The sequence below is a fragment of the Cygnus atratus genome, chromosome 2 (genome assembly GCF_013377495.2).
Source record: "Cygnus atratus isolate AKBS03 ecotype Queensland, Australia chromosome 2, CAtr_DNAZoo_HiC_assembly, whole genome shotgun sequence".
Taxonomy (NCBI): Eukaryota; Metazoa; Chordata; class Aves; order Anseriformes; family Anatidae; genus Cygnus; species Cygnus atratus.
In genome coordinates, this window is record NC_066363.1 from 117,678,604 (window position 1) to 117,694,110 (window position 15,507).

At 36.1% G+C, this 15,507-nt stretch overlaps 1 protein-coding gene across 7 annotated transcripts in view; it reads left to right on the forward strand.

Moving 5' to 3' along the window:
- The window catches only part of SNTG1 (syntrophin gamma 1), a 368,908-nt gene that overhangs the window by 247,090 nt on the left and 106,311 nt on the right, over window positions 1–15,507 (forward strand). For 6 of the 7 annotated variants that reach the window (XM_050708869.1, XM_035553170.2, XM_035553173.2 and 3 more), the window contains 4 exons: window positions 3,724–3,826; window positions 5,906–5,988; window positions 8,205–8,335; window positions 14,789–14,918. In XM_050708869.1, coding sequence (XP_050564826.1) covers window positions 3,724–3,826; window positions 5,906–5,988; window positions 8,205–8,335; window positions 14,789–14,918 — 447 coding nt within the window. The remainder of the gene's footprint in view (window positions 1–3,723; window positions 3,827–5,905; window positions 5,989–8,204; window positions 8,336–14,788; window positions 14,919–15,507) is intronic. The other variant, XM_035553172.2, reaches the window with a different exon arrangement.

Consider the following 15,507-nt stretch of genomic DNA (forward strand, 5'->3'; position numbering starts at 1 on the left):
CACAACTCCTCCAAGTTTGGTGTCATCAGCAAATTTGCTCAAAACACCTTCTAGTCCTACATCCAAATCATTTATAAAGACATTGAAGAGGACTGGCCCTAAAATGGAGCCTTGAGGGACCCCACTATGTATATGTATATATATAAAAACCTTAGGAAATTACTGCTTTTTTTTTTTTTTAACGAACATCTTTCTTCAAAATCACTTTTCAAAAAAAAATTGTGTTTCTTTTTCTCTTTGTAGCAGTTGAGTCAAATTACACCTTTGTAGTAAGTCTTCAGTCATTTTTATAACGCATGCAATGTGTGATGGTGTAGGAGAAAAAGCCAAGGCTAGTTATTCTGATCAACCTAGCTTTAAGGTTTCCTTTTCCATCAGAAAATATGCTGTAACTGAAAAGGTTTTTGTATAATTTTATGGAGGATTTTGATAATATTGTTTGAAAGCAATCTTGAAATATTTCTTGAATTATCACTGCTATAAATTACGAATACATAGTCAGTGATAGTGCTCTATTAATAAGGTATTGACAATGTATATACAATAAATGTGAGGGGGCTTTCTTCTAAGAGGGGAGAAGGATGGCTCAGCAGATATTTCCATTTCTTTATCTGAAAATTGTCATGATTGACAACTGATTCATTCAGTATATTAATGAAATTACTTCAGTGGTAGCTTTGTTATCAGAATATTCTACCAGTGCAGATCCACATGGATATACTTGTGCAGATAAATGTATTTTTTATTCATGTACGTCTCCCAAGTCTGAACAACCACTACATTTACATTCATCCAGTTCTTATTTTACCAAAATAGCTCTATAAAGCGTTTAGCTAATTCAATGGCAGGCAATGATGGAGACAGAAGAAAGAATTAATATGTCAGTATCTCTGACTGTTGTTGGAATTCCACTCATCTTTGTAAAACTTTGGAAATCCATACTGTATTGTATCTTTCAGACAAACTGTTTGACTCCCATTTTCAACATTTTTTTTATTATCCCCAGAGACATAACTCTCCATAACAACTAGTTAAATTACTTTTGGTTGTTAGCTTTTTTATAAAAGTTACTGATTTTCCTTTTCTGAACATGAGCTGTTCTGATATTCAGCTGAAAACTTTCCTTAGTAAGAATAGATTTCCTATCATATCTCATTCTCTTTTTGAATGGAGGAGCATGGCAAAGTACAAGCTGAATGAGGACACCAAGTAAATCAATCGTGTAAGGCATACTTGATTTAAAACAGTTCAGCAATTGTTCATTTCTTATGTAAAATAAAGACAAAAATGTAAAATAACAGTAAGGCTTTCAACTGAAAGCTACAAAAAGACAATTTCATTAAAAAACTAATTATCTTCAACTAGCCTTATTTCCTAAAATGGCTTTGATAATGACTAGGAAGTAAGTGAAATGGGACTGATAGCCCATGTCTCCTCTGTTGTAATAATTAACTTTTTTTTTTTCCAATATTTTATATCTCTTTAGTCTTTATTTTACATGTCAAATCCAGTTTACTTTCTGGATTATATGCTTTATACACTCCAAAATATGCTTAAATGAAGTAAGTATTGCTGATTTCAACTAGATTGTGTACCAGCTTAAATTCTTCATCCTATGGGAAAAAGAAATTCGAGAGAGAAAGAGAGAAAGAGTGAGAGGTTAGACAAAAAGGTCACATTAGACTACTTAGGACAACTTCTAGCATTCATAGAGCAATATATTATCAAATGAAATCATGTAGACTTGTGGCTTGTTGGAAGAAAAAAGCTTGAGGGTCAGAGTTTAGTGTCTCAGCTTCTTTCATAGATGGTATCCACTTATTTGTAGGTATCTTAAAAGGTGACTATAGATTAGAGTTGGTAATGCTGTAACTTCTTCCCTTCTTCCCTGTTTCTGAGTAAAAACATTTTTAAAAAGGCAGACAGTAGCTGTATTTTTCCCACACTTTGTCTATCCACATCTCTCATTTGAATACAGGATACATGCCTGTAAGTGTCTGCTTTGGCTATGACTATTCAGAACTGTGTGACTGCTTCATTAGAGAGAAGGATGTGTTTTCTATGAAACCTGAGGATGCACTATGGTCTCTGATGGAATTCAGGATTTCAGAGTCTTGATCTATACTACTCCACAGACGTTGTCATCTTTCTATAAAATAAGTGTTACTTATGAGTGCTGAGGTATAAAACACACCAGAAATAGGAAGTGCTCATCAAAGTTGTTCATGTTACAGCTGAAGTTTTGGGGTGAGATTTGAGTTAGCTGATGACTTTTATTATGTGTATATGTGTGTCTGGTTATTAGCACACATACATACTACCTTGCAAAGTATGCCTTGACAATCACTGTGCTATATTAATCAATAAACAGCCTAAAACTTCAGAGTAGATTTCAGATACTAAATCAAGTATTGTGTCATCATATCGTTACTCCTCTGTGGCATCCAGTGTAGAACAGGAAGCATTGTGTTTAAATGGAAAGTTGACTTTTTTTTCTTGAAGAATTGCTTTAAATTAGCTAAATATAATGCAGTGATTCCACATGAAAGCATACCTGTATATAGTATTATACATGCGTGTAATTAAACGTGTAGGATAGGTTGTCGATAGGCATAACTTGTGAGTTATTCAGATACCGTGAAATCGTAGTAGAAGGGGGGCAGTACGTCACATTAAAAGGTTTTGTCTAATATATCACTTTGTAGCAGCTCTCCACCACTGCTCCCAGCAAGCTGGCTCTTTGCAAAGGAAGTTCAGTCATCGAGACAGAGGAATGGTTCAATCTTCAGTTTTTATAAGCCCAACTTAAATTGACCCAAATTAGCAGGCTATGGAGGCAGAACAACAGGAAATGCTCGTTCTCTGATACACAGAGTTATGTATATTTCTTGGCTTTCATGATATAACATGATTGTAATGTTATTTCTCCACTGTTAAGTATAACATTTTGCTTAGGTGCTCATGTGCCTCCTTTGTGAGGTGCATGGAGGTCCCTTCTGTGCTGTGTGGCTTGGGGTGGCATCGGCCACACCACAGAAAAGCTAAAGACATGAACAAGAGCCGTAGAAGCAATTGTGAAAGAGATACAAGAAGGCTGAGAACATTCACAGTTGGATAGGTGATTTACTTGTCTTCCTACTTCCAAAATCTAGGCTGCCCTATGGTAAAACACAACCTTGTGCTTTTCTAAGACTTAAGGTTTTAAATAGGTATTTTTCCACTGCATTTCTAAGGAAGATTAGATCTCTCATCCATGCCGGCGCAGTTTGACTAAATTTAACTCTGGCTGTAGGAAAGATTTATTCATAGGATTATGGCACAGCTGTGGAAACTACAGCTATTGTTTTGGTTGGAGATTTATGAGACAAGCCCAGCAAAACAAAAACAAACAAATTTTATACATGCAGGGTAGCGTGGATGATGCCAGGTCTGGAAGAGGGAGGTGCACAGCTGAACAGTGTCAGGGAGCAACCTGTAGTACCAGCCAGTGCTATTTAAGGAGGCTAATTGTGCTACCAGCATTACCTGTTTGTGTGACTAGGAGCACAGCAAACATGCATGTAAAAAGCTTTAAACTTTACTTTCTTCTTAAAGATGTTATCGCAATACATTGAAAAGCAGTTATGCTCTGGTATGTGAAAGCTGTGTGGCATTGTTTACATTTGCAGCTATATTTTGGTCATGCATTTATTTCAAGGTGTCCTGTCTGTATTTCTCTTCCAGGTTCAGGTCCTTCGCAATGCTGGGGAGGAAGTGACCCTAACTGTGTCCTTTCTGAAGAGAGCACCTGCTTTTCTCAAACTGCCACTGAATGAAGATTGTGCGTGTAAGCCTTTATCACTTGACAAAACAAACAAACAAAAAACCACCTAAATTCAATGTTGAGCTTCCGAACCTAGTGTGCATTGAGGAAGATAAACAGCAGTGTTTTCAGGCAGCATTGTGGCCTGAATATGAGGCCATCGAATTGCCAGGTCTTGTAGCAGTAGTCACCTCAAGCAAATGAGTGCAATCTTTGCTTGAGAACAGGTCAGAAAGCATTTGGCCTTTGGTGTGAATCAGCAAATTTGCATGTGAGTCAGTGGAATTACATTAATTAACTGTAGCTCACATTCTGATGTAGAGTATTTAAAAGCAGTTTTCCAGGCAGCATCAGATAACATTTTAGTCCAAAAGAGATTTGTCTTCGAAATGTGAAAATGAAATTGTGTGGGTATATTTGAAGGGCTTAACTTTCCTATTTAAAATTCAGCAGCTTTCACGTAGGTGTCTATCTACTTAAAAATAAATTAATTTCAGATGATTAGTATTTTGTTTAAGTCTGACTGAGTTTTAGTAAGTTAGCCCCATCAGAGGCATATGGAGACAGCTGTCTTCCTTTAACTGTATTAAAATGTGAGTGTGGGTGCATAATTATACAGTTGCAGCATACCTGAGCATCTATATGGATATTCATGTATGTCAGCCTGTGCCTTTTGTCATCCTTGCTTTCCTTCCACTTCTTTCTCCTAAAAGCGTAAAACGAATTGTTCACTTCTAAAGCAAAACAGGAAAAAAATTTATTTCAATACATGTAGCCTTTGATTTTATGTCAGTAGGAATTAAATAAACTAAATTATTATATAATCTTGTATACATTCGTTTGCAGAAGTCCTATCTTTATCTTTTTTCCAGGTATTAAATTTTAGTGAGACAAGAAAAAAAATAACAATACCGTAAATTCTTAAACAAAAACGAATCTCAGTAACTCATTGCCCTTTTTATGAAAGGATGTGGTACCATAGAGTGCACTGAGTAACACACACAAACATGCACTTAGAACCATAGAATCGTAGAATGGCTTGGGTTGGAGGGGACCTCAAAGATCATATAGTACTAACCCCCAGTACTCAAAGTCAGGCCTCACAAGGGCTGAGTAGAGGGGGACAATCACCTCCCTTGACCTGCTGGTCACGCCTCTGTTGATGCAGCCCAGGATGCAGTTGGCCTTCTGGGCTGCAAACACACACTGCTGGCTAATGTTGAACTTGTCATCCACCCGAACCCCCAAGTCCTTCTCTGCAGGGCTGCTCTCATTGAGTTCTTCACCCAGTCTGTGCTCATGTCTGGGATTGCCCCAGCCCAGGTGCAGCACCCTGCATTTAGACTTATTGAACCTCATTATGTTCACATGGGCCCACTTCTCAAGCCTGCCTTTGGATAGCATCCCTTCCTTCTGTCGCATCAATTGCACCACTCAGCTTGGTGTCATCTGCAAATTTGATGAGGGTGCATTCTATCCCATTGTCTATGTTGTTGATAAAGATATTAAACAGCACTGGTCCCAGGACAGACCCCTGAGGTACACCACTTGTCACCAGCCTCCACTTGGACATAGAACCATTGACCACCACTCTCTGGGTGTGACCTTCAAGCCAATTTCTTATCCACTGAATGATCCACTTGAATAGATCCTGTCATATGTTACTTATGTGGCGTAGCTCTGTAACGTCCTAAACTGTTAAAAGAACTGTTAGAACTGTGAATTTCATGGAGAATAACAAAAGCATTATCTGACTAGTTCTATCAAGTGAAAACCAAGTAAAGAAAGTACACACCTTTTATTTTCGAATTTCCAAAAATATTCGTGCTTTTATTTTTCCTACTAAGCAAATTATTGTTATTTTTTTCTTGAGAAAAGCACCAGAAAAGTACCAGTGGAGGTTATTTTGAGCCTCCAATCAGCTTTGAAAGACACTCCACTCAAACCAAAAGAGAGATTTTAGCTGAATGGAGAAAAAGAAGTGAGTGTTGCATATGACAAAACCAATGAGGGAAGGAACACAGACATACAGACACACACACATTTGCATTATACCATTATAGATTAATGAAATTTTGGGGGGTGTATTTATATTTTTATTAGGTGCCCCCAGTGACCAGAGCAGTGGCACATCCTCTCCCCTGTGTGACAGTGGTTTGCATCTCAACTACCATCCCAACAACACGGTAAGAGCTTATATTTCTTTCACAGAATTACATTTAAAAATGTTATCATAGCTAAGTGGAAATAATTGATAAAAGACAGCAACATGGGATGAACTCTAATTAACATTAGATATAGTTCCATAGGGGGCAAAAAGAGTTGCCAGATATTATGGCTGAGAATTAAACTATGACAAAGGCTGAGATTATGCCCTGATAAATGTGATTACTATTTTTGTCTGAGCAACAGGGATTTCAAGACAGTTTTTTCTTCTAGATTTTTTGTAGAGCATAGGAAAAAATGAAAATGTACCTATTTAAAGAGAAGGTTGAAAACTTTTTCAGAATATTTTTTCATGGTTTTTATTTCATTTGTAATTTAGAACTTTTGACAAATCTTACTTAGGTGCATGTTTTTGCCTGTTTTCAGCTGTGAATATTTTTTCCTAGTAACTGACAATCGTATTGAAGAATAATAGCATTATGGAACAAATTCCCATTAGGATGAAATGCTACAGATCTCTATTCAGATTTGTAGTAAAAGATGTTTTGGAAGTGCACCACAGGGTTTTTAACAATTTTCTTAGCCATGAAATGCAAAATATCTAGTATTTTATATAGTTCTAAAGTTTTTTTTGGTTTTGTTTTGTTTTTATGTGTATTTGGCTTTGTGATAGATATAAATACTCATAAAGTACAGAATAAATGAAACAGTATGCGTCATAATTATTATAGATATTACAAATTATTATTATTACAAATTATATACAATTATTACATATATATATATACAAATAAACAGAATTAGAAGCACTATTCAGTAGACTTGCTGTTTCTACTTTCTGGCTTGCTTTATTTTTCTTGCTTGTTTCACTAGTAAAGATTTCAAATGGGAGCCCAGAGACTTAAAAGTCAATAACACAGATTTTAAACCTGATTATCATCTGTGAAACCTTTTGGATTTATACGTGTCTGTACAGGATGGAATCAATAAAAATGGGATAAAAACTGTAACGATGTGTCTTACTGCAGGTCAAATAACAATAAATATATATATATTAATAGTTCAAAAACATCAGAAGCAGACATTTCAAAAGTGAAGAGGCTAATGGAGGAGGTCCTAAACTTATTTTGCTAGCCACTTCAAGCCTAGCTTTGCTTTTAGGGATTAAAAACATTTATAAATTCAATTTATGAATCCTCTTGCTGGAGATGTAAAAATTATCTAAATTAGCACAGTTTCTATTTGAACGGGTAATAATTTAATGAAATCAATTCACTTTATTTCAGTCTAAATAATAGAAGCAGGCATCTTCAGTCTATAATTCACCCTAAATTAAATACTTATGATGAAGTCTGGGAAGACTCAGGTCTTCTTATCTGAGATATACCCTTGTAATGGAATAGAATTCTTCATAAAACCAAATAAGACCTCTGTATGAATTCCTAACGTATGTACAAATCCTTTGTCATGGTCCTTCATTTTCTCAAATTATTTTCTATAATGTATTATGGCTTATAGCCATAATCTATTTCTTAGTTTATAGCCTTGGTGATTCACATGAAAACTTCTGACTTCAAAGAATTTGGAGTAGTCAAGGAGTGGTTTTGGTCTTTTTTCAACATTTGAATGGGTTATGCAAGCTATAGATGAGGTTACCATTTCTGTTGCATCTGGACCTAAGACTACAGTTTGCATCTATACTTGCTGCTTTTCAGCTTTTTCCCAAAGTTTCATTGCAGTTGAAAAAAGGTTCCTGAAAGCAGACAGAACACTGAAAAATTCAAGAGATTGTTCAAAACAATGTCCTAGCTTAGTCTTTCTAGCCAGTCAGTTATTTGTTTGGAATTAATCTAGGGAATGTTTCAACAGAGCCAATGTTTTAAGAGCATGTATTATTAGGTAATATAAATATTATTAAAAATCTGCTGCTAAGCCAAATTAATGTTCATAATGATATTTCATGCTACAAACAGAAGATATGTGAACGTACATGTAAAATCTTATCAAAGCTTTTGTAGAAAAATACAAGGTGTATTTTTTTTTAACATTTATTTTTCAGAAGATACAGGTAAGAAAACATATGAAGCCAGAGATTAAAATAAATAAAGGATGGTAATGCAGGACTATGAAAAGAGGACTATGAAAAGACTATGAAAAATCTCTCTTTCTTTCCAAAATCTGCTGAGTATTTACAATGAAGTCCAAAACTGAGAAGGACCTTCTAAATGTTTTTCAGGATACATTATCATGTTCCTCGTGGCCAACATCCCCAGGACTTAGGTGGGAAAAAAGGTGGTGTGATCTACGGTTAATTCCACTTCTTCATTCACGGTTTTCCCAGTACCTTCCAGGATCAGATTTGTGCAGGTAAAGAAGTTCAGAAAGTTAAAACTATTGATTTCTTGGTTGACAGATATAAGCCTTAGGGAACTGCCATGTTAGAGGAATAGTGTTATTAGTTCCAATGCAGCTGTGAGAGACATGGAACAAAGAAGCATCCGTAAAGGTCCTCCTAGGCCTACCTAGGCCCATATTCTGCTCTAACATCAGCCAGAACCAGGTATTTGGAGAAGACACGTAATCTTCCCACTTGCCCCAGGTGGTCATCACATTTCTTAGTGTGAGTTTTCACTTAGGTCATCATATATAATAATTGCTAATTTTCCTGTCCTCAAAAACTTCTTTCTGAGCTTTTTTTTTTTTTTTTTTCTTTTTTTTATACCTTTGCTCTTTGCAATGCATTGTGGCAGGGAGATCTGCAATGAAATTATGTTTTTGAAAGTGCTTTTTTGTTTGTTTTTTTTTTTGTGTGTGTGTTAAATCTCTTGCCTGACGACTTTGCTGGGTGATATAATCTTGTTAGGGTGTAGCAAGGACTGTCTGTCCCATGGGCAGGGAAAGCCATGAGCACAGGGTGGCAGTGAGGCTGGCCCAGACAATCCATGCAAACAGAGTCCTCCTCCCACCAGCCTTGGCAAAGGAGCAGAGCAGGCCTCAGGATGGTCATTATCCACGTCCACTGGGGTGAGTTGGAGCTCACGTAAGGCTAGGGAGTCAGCCTGCAGGTTGGGTTCGAATCAGCGGCATACATATCTGGGCACAGGCATAGCTGATGGTTGTTGTGGTTTAACCCGGCCAGCAGCTAACCACCACACAGCCGTTCGCTCACCCTCCCCCCTCCCTCTCTGGGATGGGGGAGAGAAACGGGAAAGTGAAGCCTGTGAGTTGAGATAAAGACAGTTTATTAAGACAGAATATAATAATAATAATAATAATAGTATTACTAATAATAATGTGTACGAAACAAGTGATGCACAACGCAATTGCTCACCACCAGCTGACCGATGCCCAGCCTATCCCCAAGCAGCCGGCCCCGCCCCCGGGCTAGCCACCCCTATCTATTGTTCAGCATGACGTCAGATGGGATGGAATACCCCTTTGGCCAGTTTGGGTCAGCTGTCCTGGGTCTGTCCCCTCCCAGCTCCTGCTGCACCCCCAGCCTGCTCGCTAGCAGGACAGAGCGAGAAGCTGAAAAGTCCTTGGCTTGGTGTAAGCACTGCTCTACAACAATTAAAACATCAGCATGTTATCAGCACTCTTCTCATCCTAATCCAAAACATAGCACCCTACCAGCTACTAGGAGGAAAATTAACTCTGTCCTAACTGAAACCAGGCCAATGGTAAACACGAGTGAGGACCAAGGGGAGAGCTGCCCAGAGAAGTGGGGGACAGGCTCCTTGCTACCAGCCCTTTCACAGCAGCCTGATCTTGCATACCATGATCTCACCATGGCAGAGGTAGCCTTAAGTGTAGGCCGCTGAGCCCCCAAGATGGGACTGACGGTGGGTGCAGACCCTTCTGACATGGAACACTGCTATTTTCCTATTTGAAGGCACCTTACTGTCTTCTCCTGTGATGGAAACCTTTCCATAGATCTGATAATTCTTGTCACCCTCCCTATTTCTTCTCCTAATTTCATAATTTCTCTGAGGAAAGATGATGAGAACTGCGACCAGGGACCCTCATGATTTACATTAAGGCACAATAATGTTTTCTATTTTGTTCTTCGTGTTTTTTGTTTGTTTGTTTGTATGTTTGTTTTTCTAATACTTTGTGGTAGTCTGTTGCTTTTTAATTGTTGCTGAGGACTAAACTGATGGTATTCAGAGAATGGTTTACAGTAATTCTTACATTTCTTTCCTCGGGATTAATGGCTATAGTAGGGTTCTTCATTGCTTATATATACAGATGAGGCTATTTTTTCCTGTATGTGTTACTTTGCATGTATTAACATTGAATTTCATTGATACTTTGTCTTCCAATCACTGGGAAAGCTGTCCAAAGCTCATAGTCAGGCTTAAATTTATTGCATCATATAGACCTACAACTTGTCATTCTTTAATTCAATATTATCCTAGTAAATCAGAATAGATCAGGAAGGAAGACAAGAATATTCTGGAATGATTACTGTTTTTCAAGTGTTATGCAGTCAGACAGAAAGGAAAGTAGCTATTAAATGCAACAAGGCAAAGTATATACGTAAGATAATTTAAAAAGTTTTCAGTAACTACATATTTTATGGATTAATTCATAATTCATACATATATATAAATGAAATTCTAATATTAAAATATTCTGTGCATACCGGCTTGTAGGTCATGAACTGGAGGAAAGCTGTGTACAGTTACAGAGTATGTTACTCCATTGCTTCTAACCAATCAGAAACTTTAACTCTTAAATTAAGCGCATAGGATGTATCAAGTGTGAGACTGTGAGGACTTAGAAACTGAAATAAAAGCTGGCTTTCCTTTGTAGCCATCAACTCTGAAAGCTTAGGTGTTTGAATCTAGGAAGAATAATGTGTTCTCTTATACCCTGACTGGTTATCATGCATTAATGTTTTAAAATTTCCTGTTCCTCCATTTAAAAACATGGAAGATTACCTAATTAATATAGAAAAGCATAATTGATATTTCTGGCTTGAGTGTTTTGTGAAAGAAGGTTCCCAGCCTCTTTTCTCTGTTATGCTCACCCTGACAGTGTTTCTGTGGGTCCTACAGTGAAGTATTGCCACCTGCTTTCAGGGGTGGGTTTATGATCCCCCACGAAAAGTGGGGAAAGAGGACTGTTCTTCAGCCTCAGTTTTGTGTTTGTTTGGGGTTAATTTTATTGTTTTATTGTCATGGCCTGCTTCCTTTTCATGAGTTCATAGCAAACATTTGAAAGTTGCACAAAAGCTTCCCATGGCCTAAATTAATTCTAAGGGGTATTGTTTCTTCAAAGTACACCACCTAGGTTTGTCAGTCTTTCTTCCTATGCACAGAGTTGAATTTAAAACTGGTGAGTCGATAGTCACTTCACCACTAGATGACCGGTAAGCTAAAAACAGCCTATGGCTTCTAATTAATAATAACAAAATTATGTTTACTCAGCTACATGATCTTTCATCTCTTGCCCAGAGAGTCAACATGTGAACCAAACGCTACAGTGACTCATTGGTTGAACTGAAAGAGAGCAGGATATGGACGCCACAGATACATGAGTTTTTGTTTTAAACTCTGTAAAACTTCAGCTCAGTGTTTTGCAGTGGTTGAAATAGAAATAATTAAGACCATGAAGCATAAAGGGCCCAGAATCATAAAAGTCAAATTTGAGATCTGTTCTGCAGTATACTTCAGATAAGATACTGAACTGAATAGAACTACTCACATGGAAAATTAGGATATATTCAACTATTTGTAAATATAGGATTTCAAATTCAGTCTTCTGCATGAATAAAACACAGGCTTAATGTGCACAGTATAGAACCGTACATTACAGAAAAGATTATGTGCAGGCAGTAATGATATTCTTGAGATTTGAATTTCCAGAAAAAATAAATTTACAGGTATATTTGTACAACACTGAATACCTGAATTTATACTCACACCTTGAATAACTACTCTGATAATTTTCTCCTTGTATCCTACCGTACTGTCTAACATGAGGAAATACAAGTACTTAACAGGAAAGAAGAAAGAAATTTGACAATGAGAAGGAAATTTTATTATTATTATTATTGTTATTGTTATTATTACTATTATTTGTTTTATTTTTTCATCAAAAGAGCATGGAACCAACATATACATTGGTAACAAGACAGCTTACAAGTGTTCTAAATTATTGTAAGCATTTTAAAATACGACTTCCTCCCAAAATTTGTTATCAGAGAAAGATAAAAAAAAATTAAAGGGACTGAAAAGGTGAGGACTCTAAAGACCAATATTAAGGAAAGGATATTGAAAATAATGATAAGGAAAGCAACATAAAGTGGACATTAATCCATTACATTTTCTGTAGTTAGTATTTATAAGGTTGTTCTCCCTATAGAAAGCATGATAAATTTTAATCTTTCAGAGTTTGAAAATACTGACACATAAATTATCATTCCCACATACATTATTATTCCTCATAATCATATGCTAACTTTTCTAATAAGATGCTTCACACTCATAAATTCCAGAGAGTATTCTTAAGAAATTCCAGAAGATATTCAAGTTAATCTTAAATCTCACTAACTTCAAATTCTTGAATTTCTGAAGGTGCAGAACCTAAGATGTGTACTTGAATAAGAATTAATCTATTCTTAACTTTTTTTTTTCTGTATTAAAAAGTGGTAAATAATATTTTCTATTTAATACATAACATTTATCATATATATAAGTAATGTTTGTGTGGTGGTATGTGGCTGGTAGACTAATTCAAGATACTATTACAATAATAGTAATACAGTAATCTAAGGCTATCATAATCTAAGACTAAGACTACCTACTGCTGAGACACATTCAGAAATAGTTTAATACTTAGCCATGCATTTCATAGTCTCCACTTGCATCATATAGACTTCATTTGGTCAAGAGTGTTCTGGGCAAATAGTTTGATCTGTGCACGCATAAAATACTTAAGAATATTAGGAACAGTGTAGTATGCCCCAAATGCATAAGTGTTTATTGTGTAAGGGAAATTTGTCATCGTGACTGAATATAGAACGTACTGGATTTTCTTTTCTTGTACAGGTTAATGTCACATGTTACTAGATTCCTTGGAATCCTACTTAGGTCTACAATAGGCTAAGTAGAAAGAATAAGAGTCCGGAAGTTAACACTATTAACACTATTTTTCTTGAAAAAGATAATCAGAAAATTGTCTTGAGCATAATGCTGCGTTCTTTATGTAATAACTTTTTTAGTATTTTATTCTGGAAGAATTTTCAATTTATATTTATAGCCGTTTAAAATAAAGGTATAGTAAATAAATATTATTTTAGCATTTAACTACGTTAACTACAGTTGTAATACTTTAAATAGGACTTCTTCAAGAACTTTGTCAGAATTATTGTGAAAATGAGTAGTTAGTCTTAAAAAGAATTTTCTATTAGATTGTTCCTCTAGGGATTTAAAGACAGATCACGACTTCTGTAAAAAGGCAACTGAACTGATAAGTTAACTAGTAGATTTAGAGAAACCATTGGTCTCTGCATGATCATGTTAAGATATTTAAGCCTTATCCTCCAGTCAGGAAAAAAAACAACAACAACAAAAAAACCAAACATGGCTCTAATTCATTTTTTTTATGCTTCTCCTAGATGAACAAAAAAGCCTGCACTCGACGTAGACACAGCAAAGACCTTTATGGTAGAGACAGATATTAGTTCTACGTTCTATACAACTAGACAATAATTTTGATAACTTAAAATCCTTTTGCAGAATGGAAATCAGTGGCACTCAGTTTTACACTGAAGATAACACTCATTTTGCCCCAGCCACCTCAGAAAATCTGAATGACATGCTTAATTTTAAACCATGAATTGATCACTAATGAATTGGGTTGGGAGAATGCCAGCAGTAGGACTTGGTATTCTCTGCATGCTTAGTAATCTCCTGCTTTTGGAAACCGATTAATATTGAGCTTTTTGGGTTCTGAAGCTGGAGACCTGTAAGCCTTCCAAAGGCTCTTAGCCAAAAAGGCTATTTACAGAAGAAGTTAGGTCTGCTACAGCTTTAGCATTTGAAAGTTTTCTCTTGTTCTGTAATTGTTCAGCACTCAGCTGTGGAAAGTCAGTCTATAATACATCACAGAACATTGTGTAAATGCCCAGAATGTTGCTGGTGTAGAGACACCCAGGTGGACACTTCTTTTGTCAGTGGATGCCTCTTGGCATTTCAGTGCATTTTACTAATCATCCTACATTCAGAAATGCAATTGGAAAAATCATTAATGTTGCCTGGTCAGTTTTGAATTTGCCAGCTTTTACATCAGTAGGTAAAAAGGTGATCATTCACAATCAAAATTTGATCACCAAGGGCAGCTAATGAAGGTATATTCAGACTAACTTTACTGCATTTTAAAAATACAATAGAAAAATGAAACAAAAGTTTTTGAGAAAATGGTACTCTATTCCACCGAATTTATGAATGGTTTACTACAGTCCAATGCACATTTTCCTTCTCTATGACCTGCAGTATTAAAGCATTAAAGCTTTGATATGCGTCAGCTATTTTACTTGTTTAGCTTCTGAAGTCACGCAGCGTTGGTCAAGATTCCATGGAACTAGTCTATAGGATTTTTGTATAGCTTTATGGAAACTTAATATAATTGACCTTTTAGCGTAATCATTTTAATATGTCAGGTATTTATAAAACAAGAAGACCAGCAATTTATCAGTGTTCAGTGGCTGACCTTCATTGTAGTTGAAAGAAAAGCATTTCTACAAGTATTAAGACGGTATGCTAGAACAGATGAAATTTTCTTCTGACCTGATCTGTTATGACATGTCTATAGGCAAAATGCATTCCAAGTAATTGCTGTGGATGGGGTTTGCAGCGGAATAATTCAGTGTCTCTCTGCTGAAGACTGTATTGACTGGCTACAAGCAATAGCAAGTAACATTTCCAACCTCACAAAGCACAATGTAAGTATGGATCCAAGTAAGCCAGAAGGTTTCCCAATCGTATTTGATTATAACTGTCATAAAAGCCTAATGGGTTCAAACACAGAATTGTCTGCATATAAACAATGCTTGAGGCTGTCCGAGAGAAGTCAAGTCAAGTTTGTCATCTAATAAGACTTTGTGAGAAATTGTTGAATGGGAAAATATTCTCCCCTACAGTCATCTAGTTCACTTCACCGCTATCAGAGTTACATACTTCTGAGCAATACCAGCTAGCATGAGAAACAAAGACCAGACAGAGGAGAAAGACAGGTGTGATGGACAAGCACATATAAAAGCAAAAGGGAATTCTGCATTTTCTTGAAGGCTTAAAAAAACCAAATCTATACAAATATTGTTATGCTCAGATCTGAATAGATATTAGCTCTGTTCACTTAATGCAAGTCCAATACAGATACTCATTACCAGAAAAGATTAAATGAATTTATGCTTCATGCACTGTACTTTTAAGGTCTGATCTTGTGGGATGGAGAACCTTTTAATGAAGCAAAGATAAATGTTATGCAAAAGTTTTACTAAACTACTACTAAGCTCCGTTGAAAGCACTTTC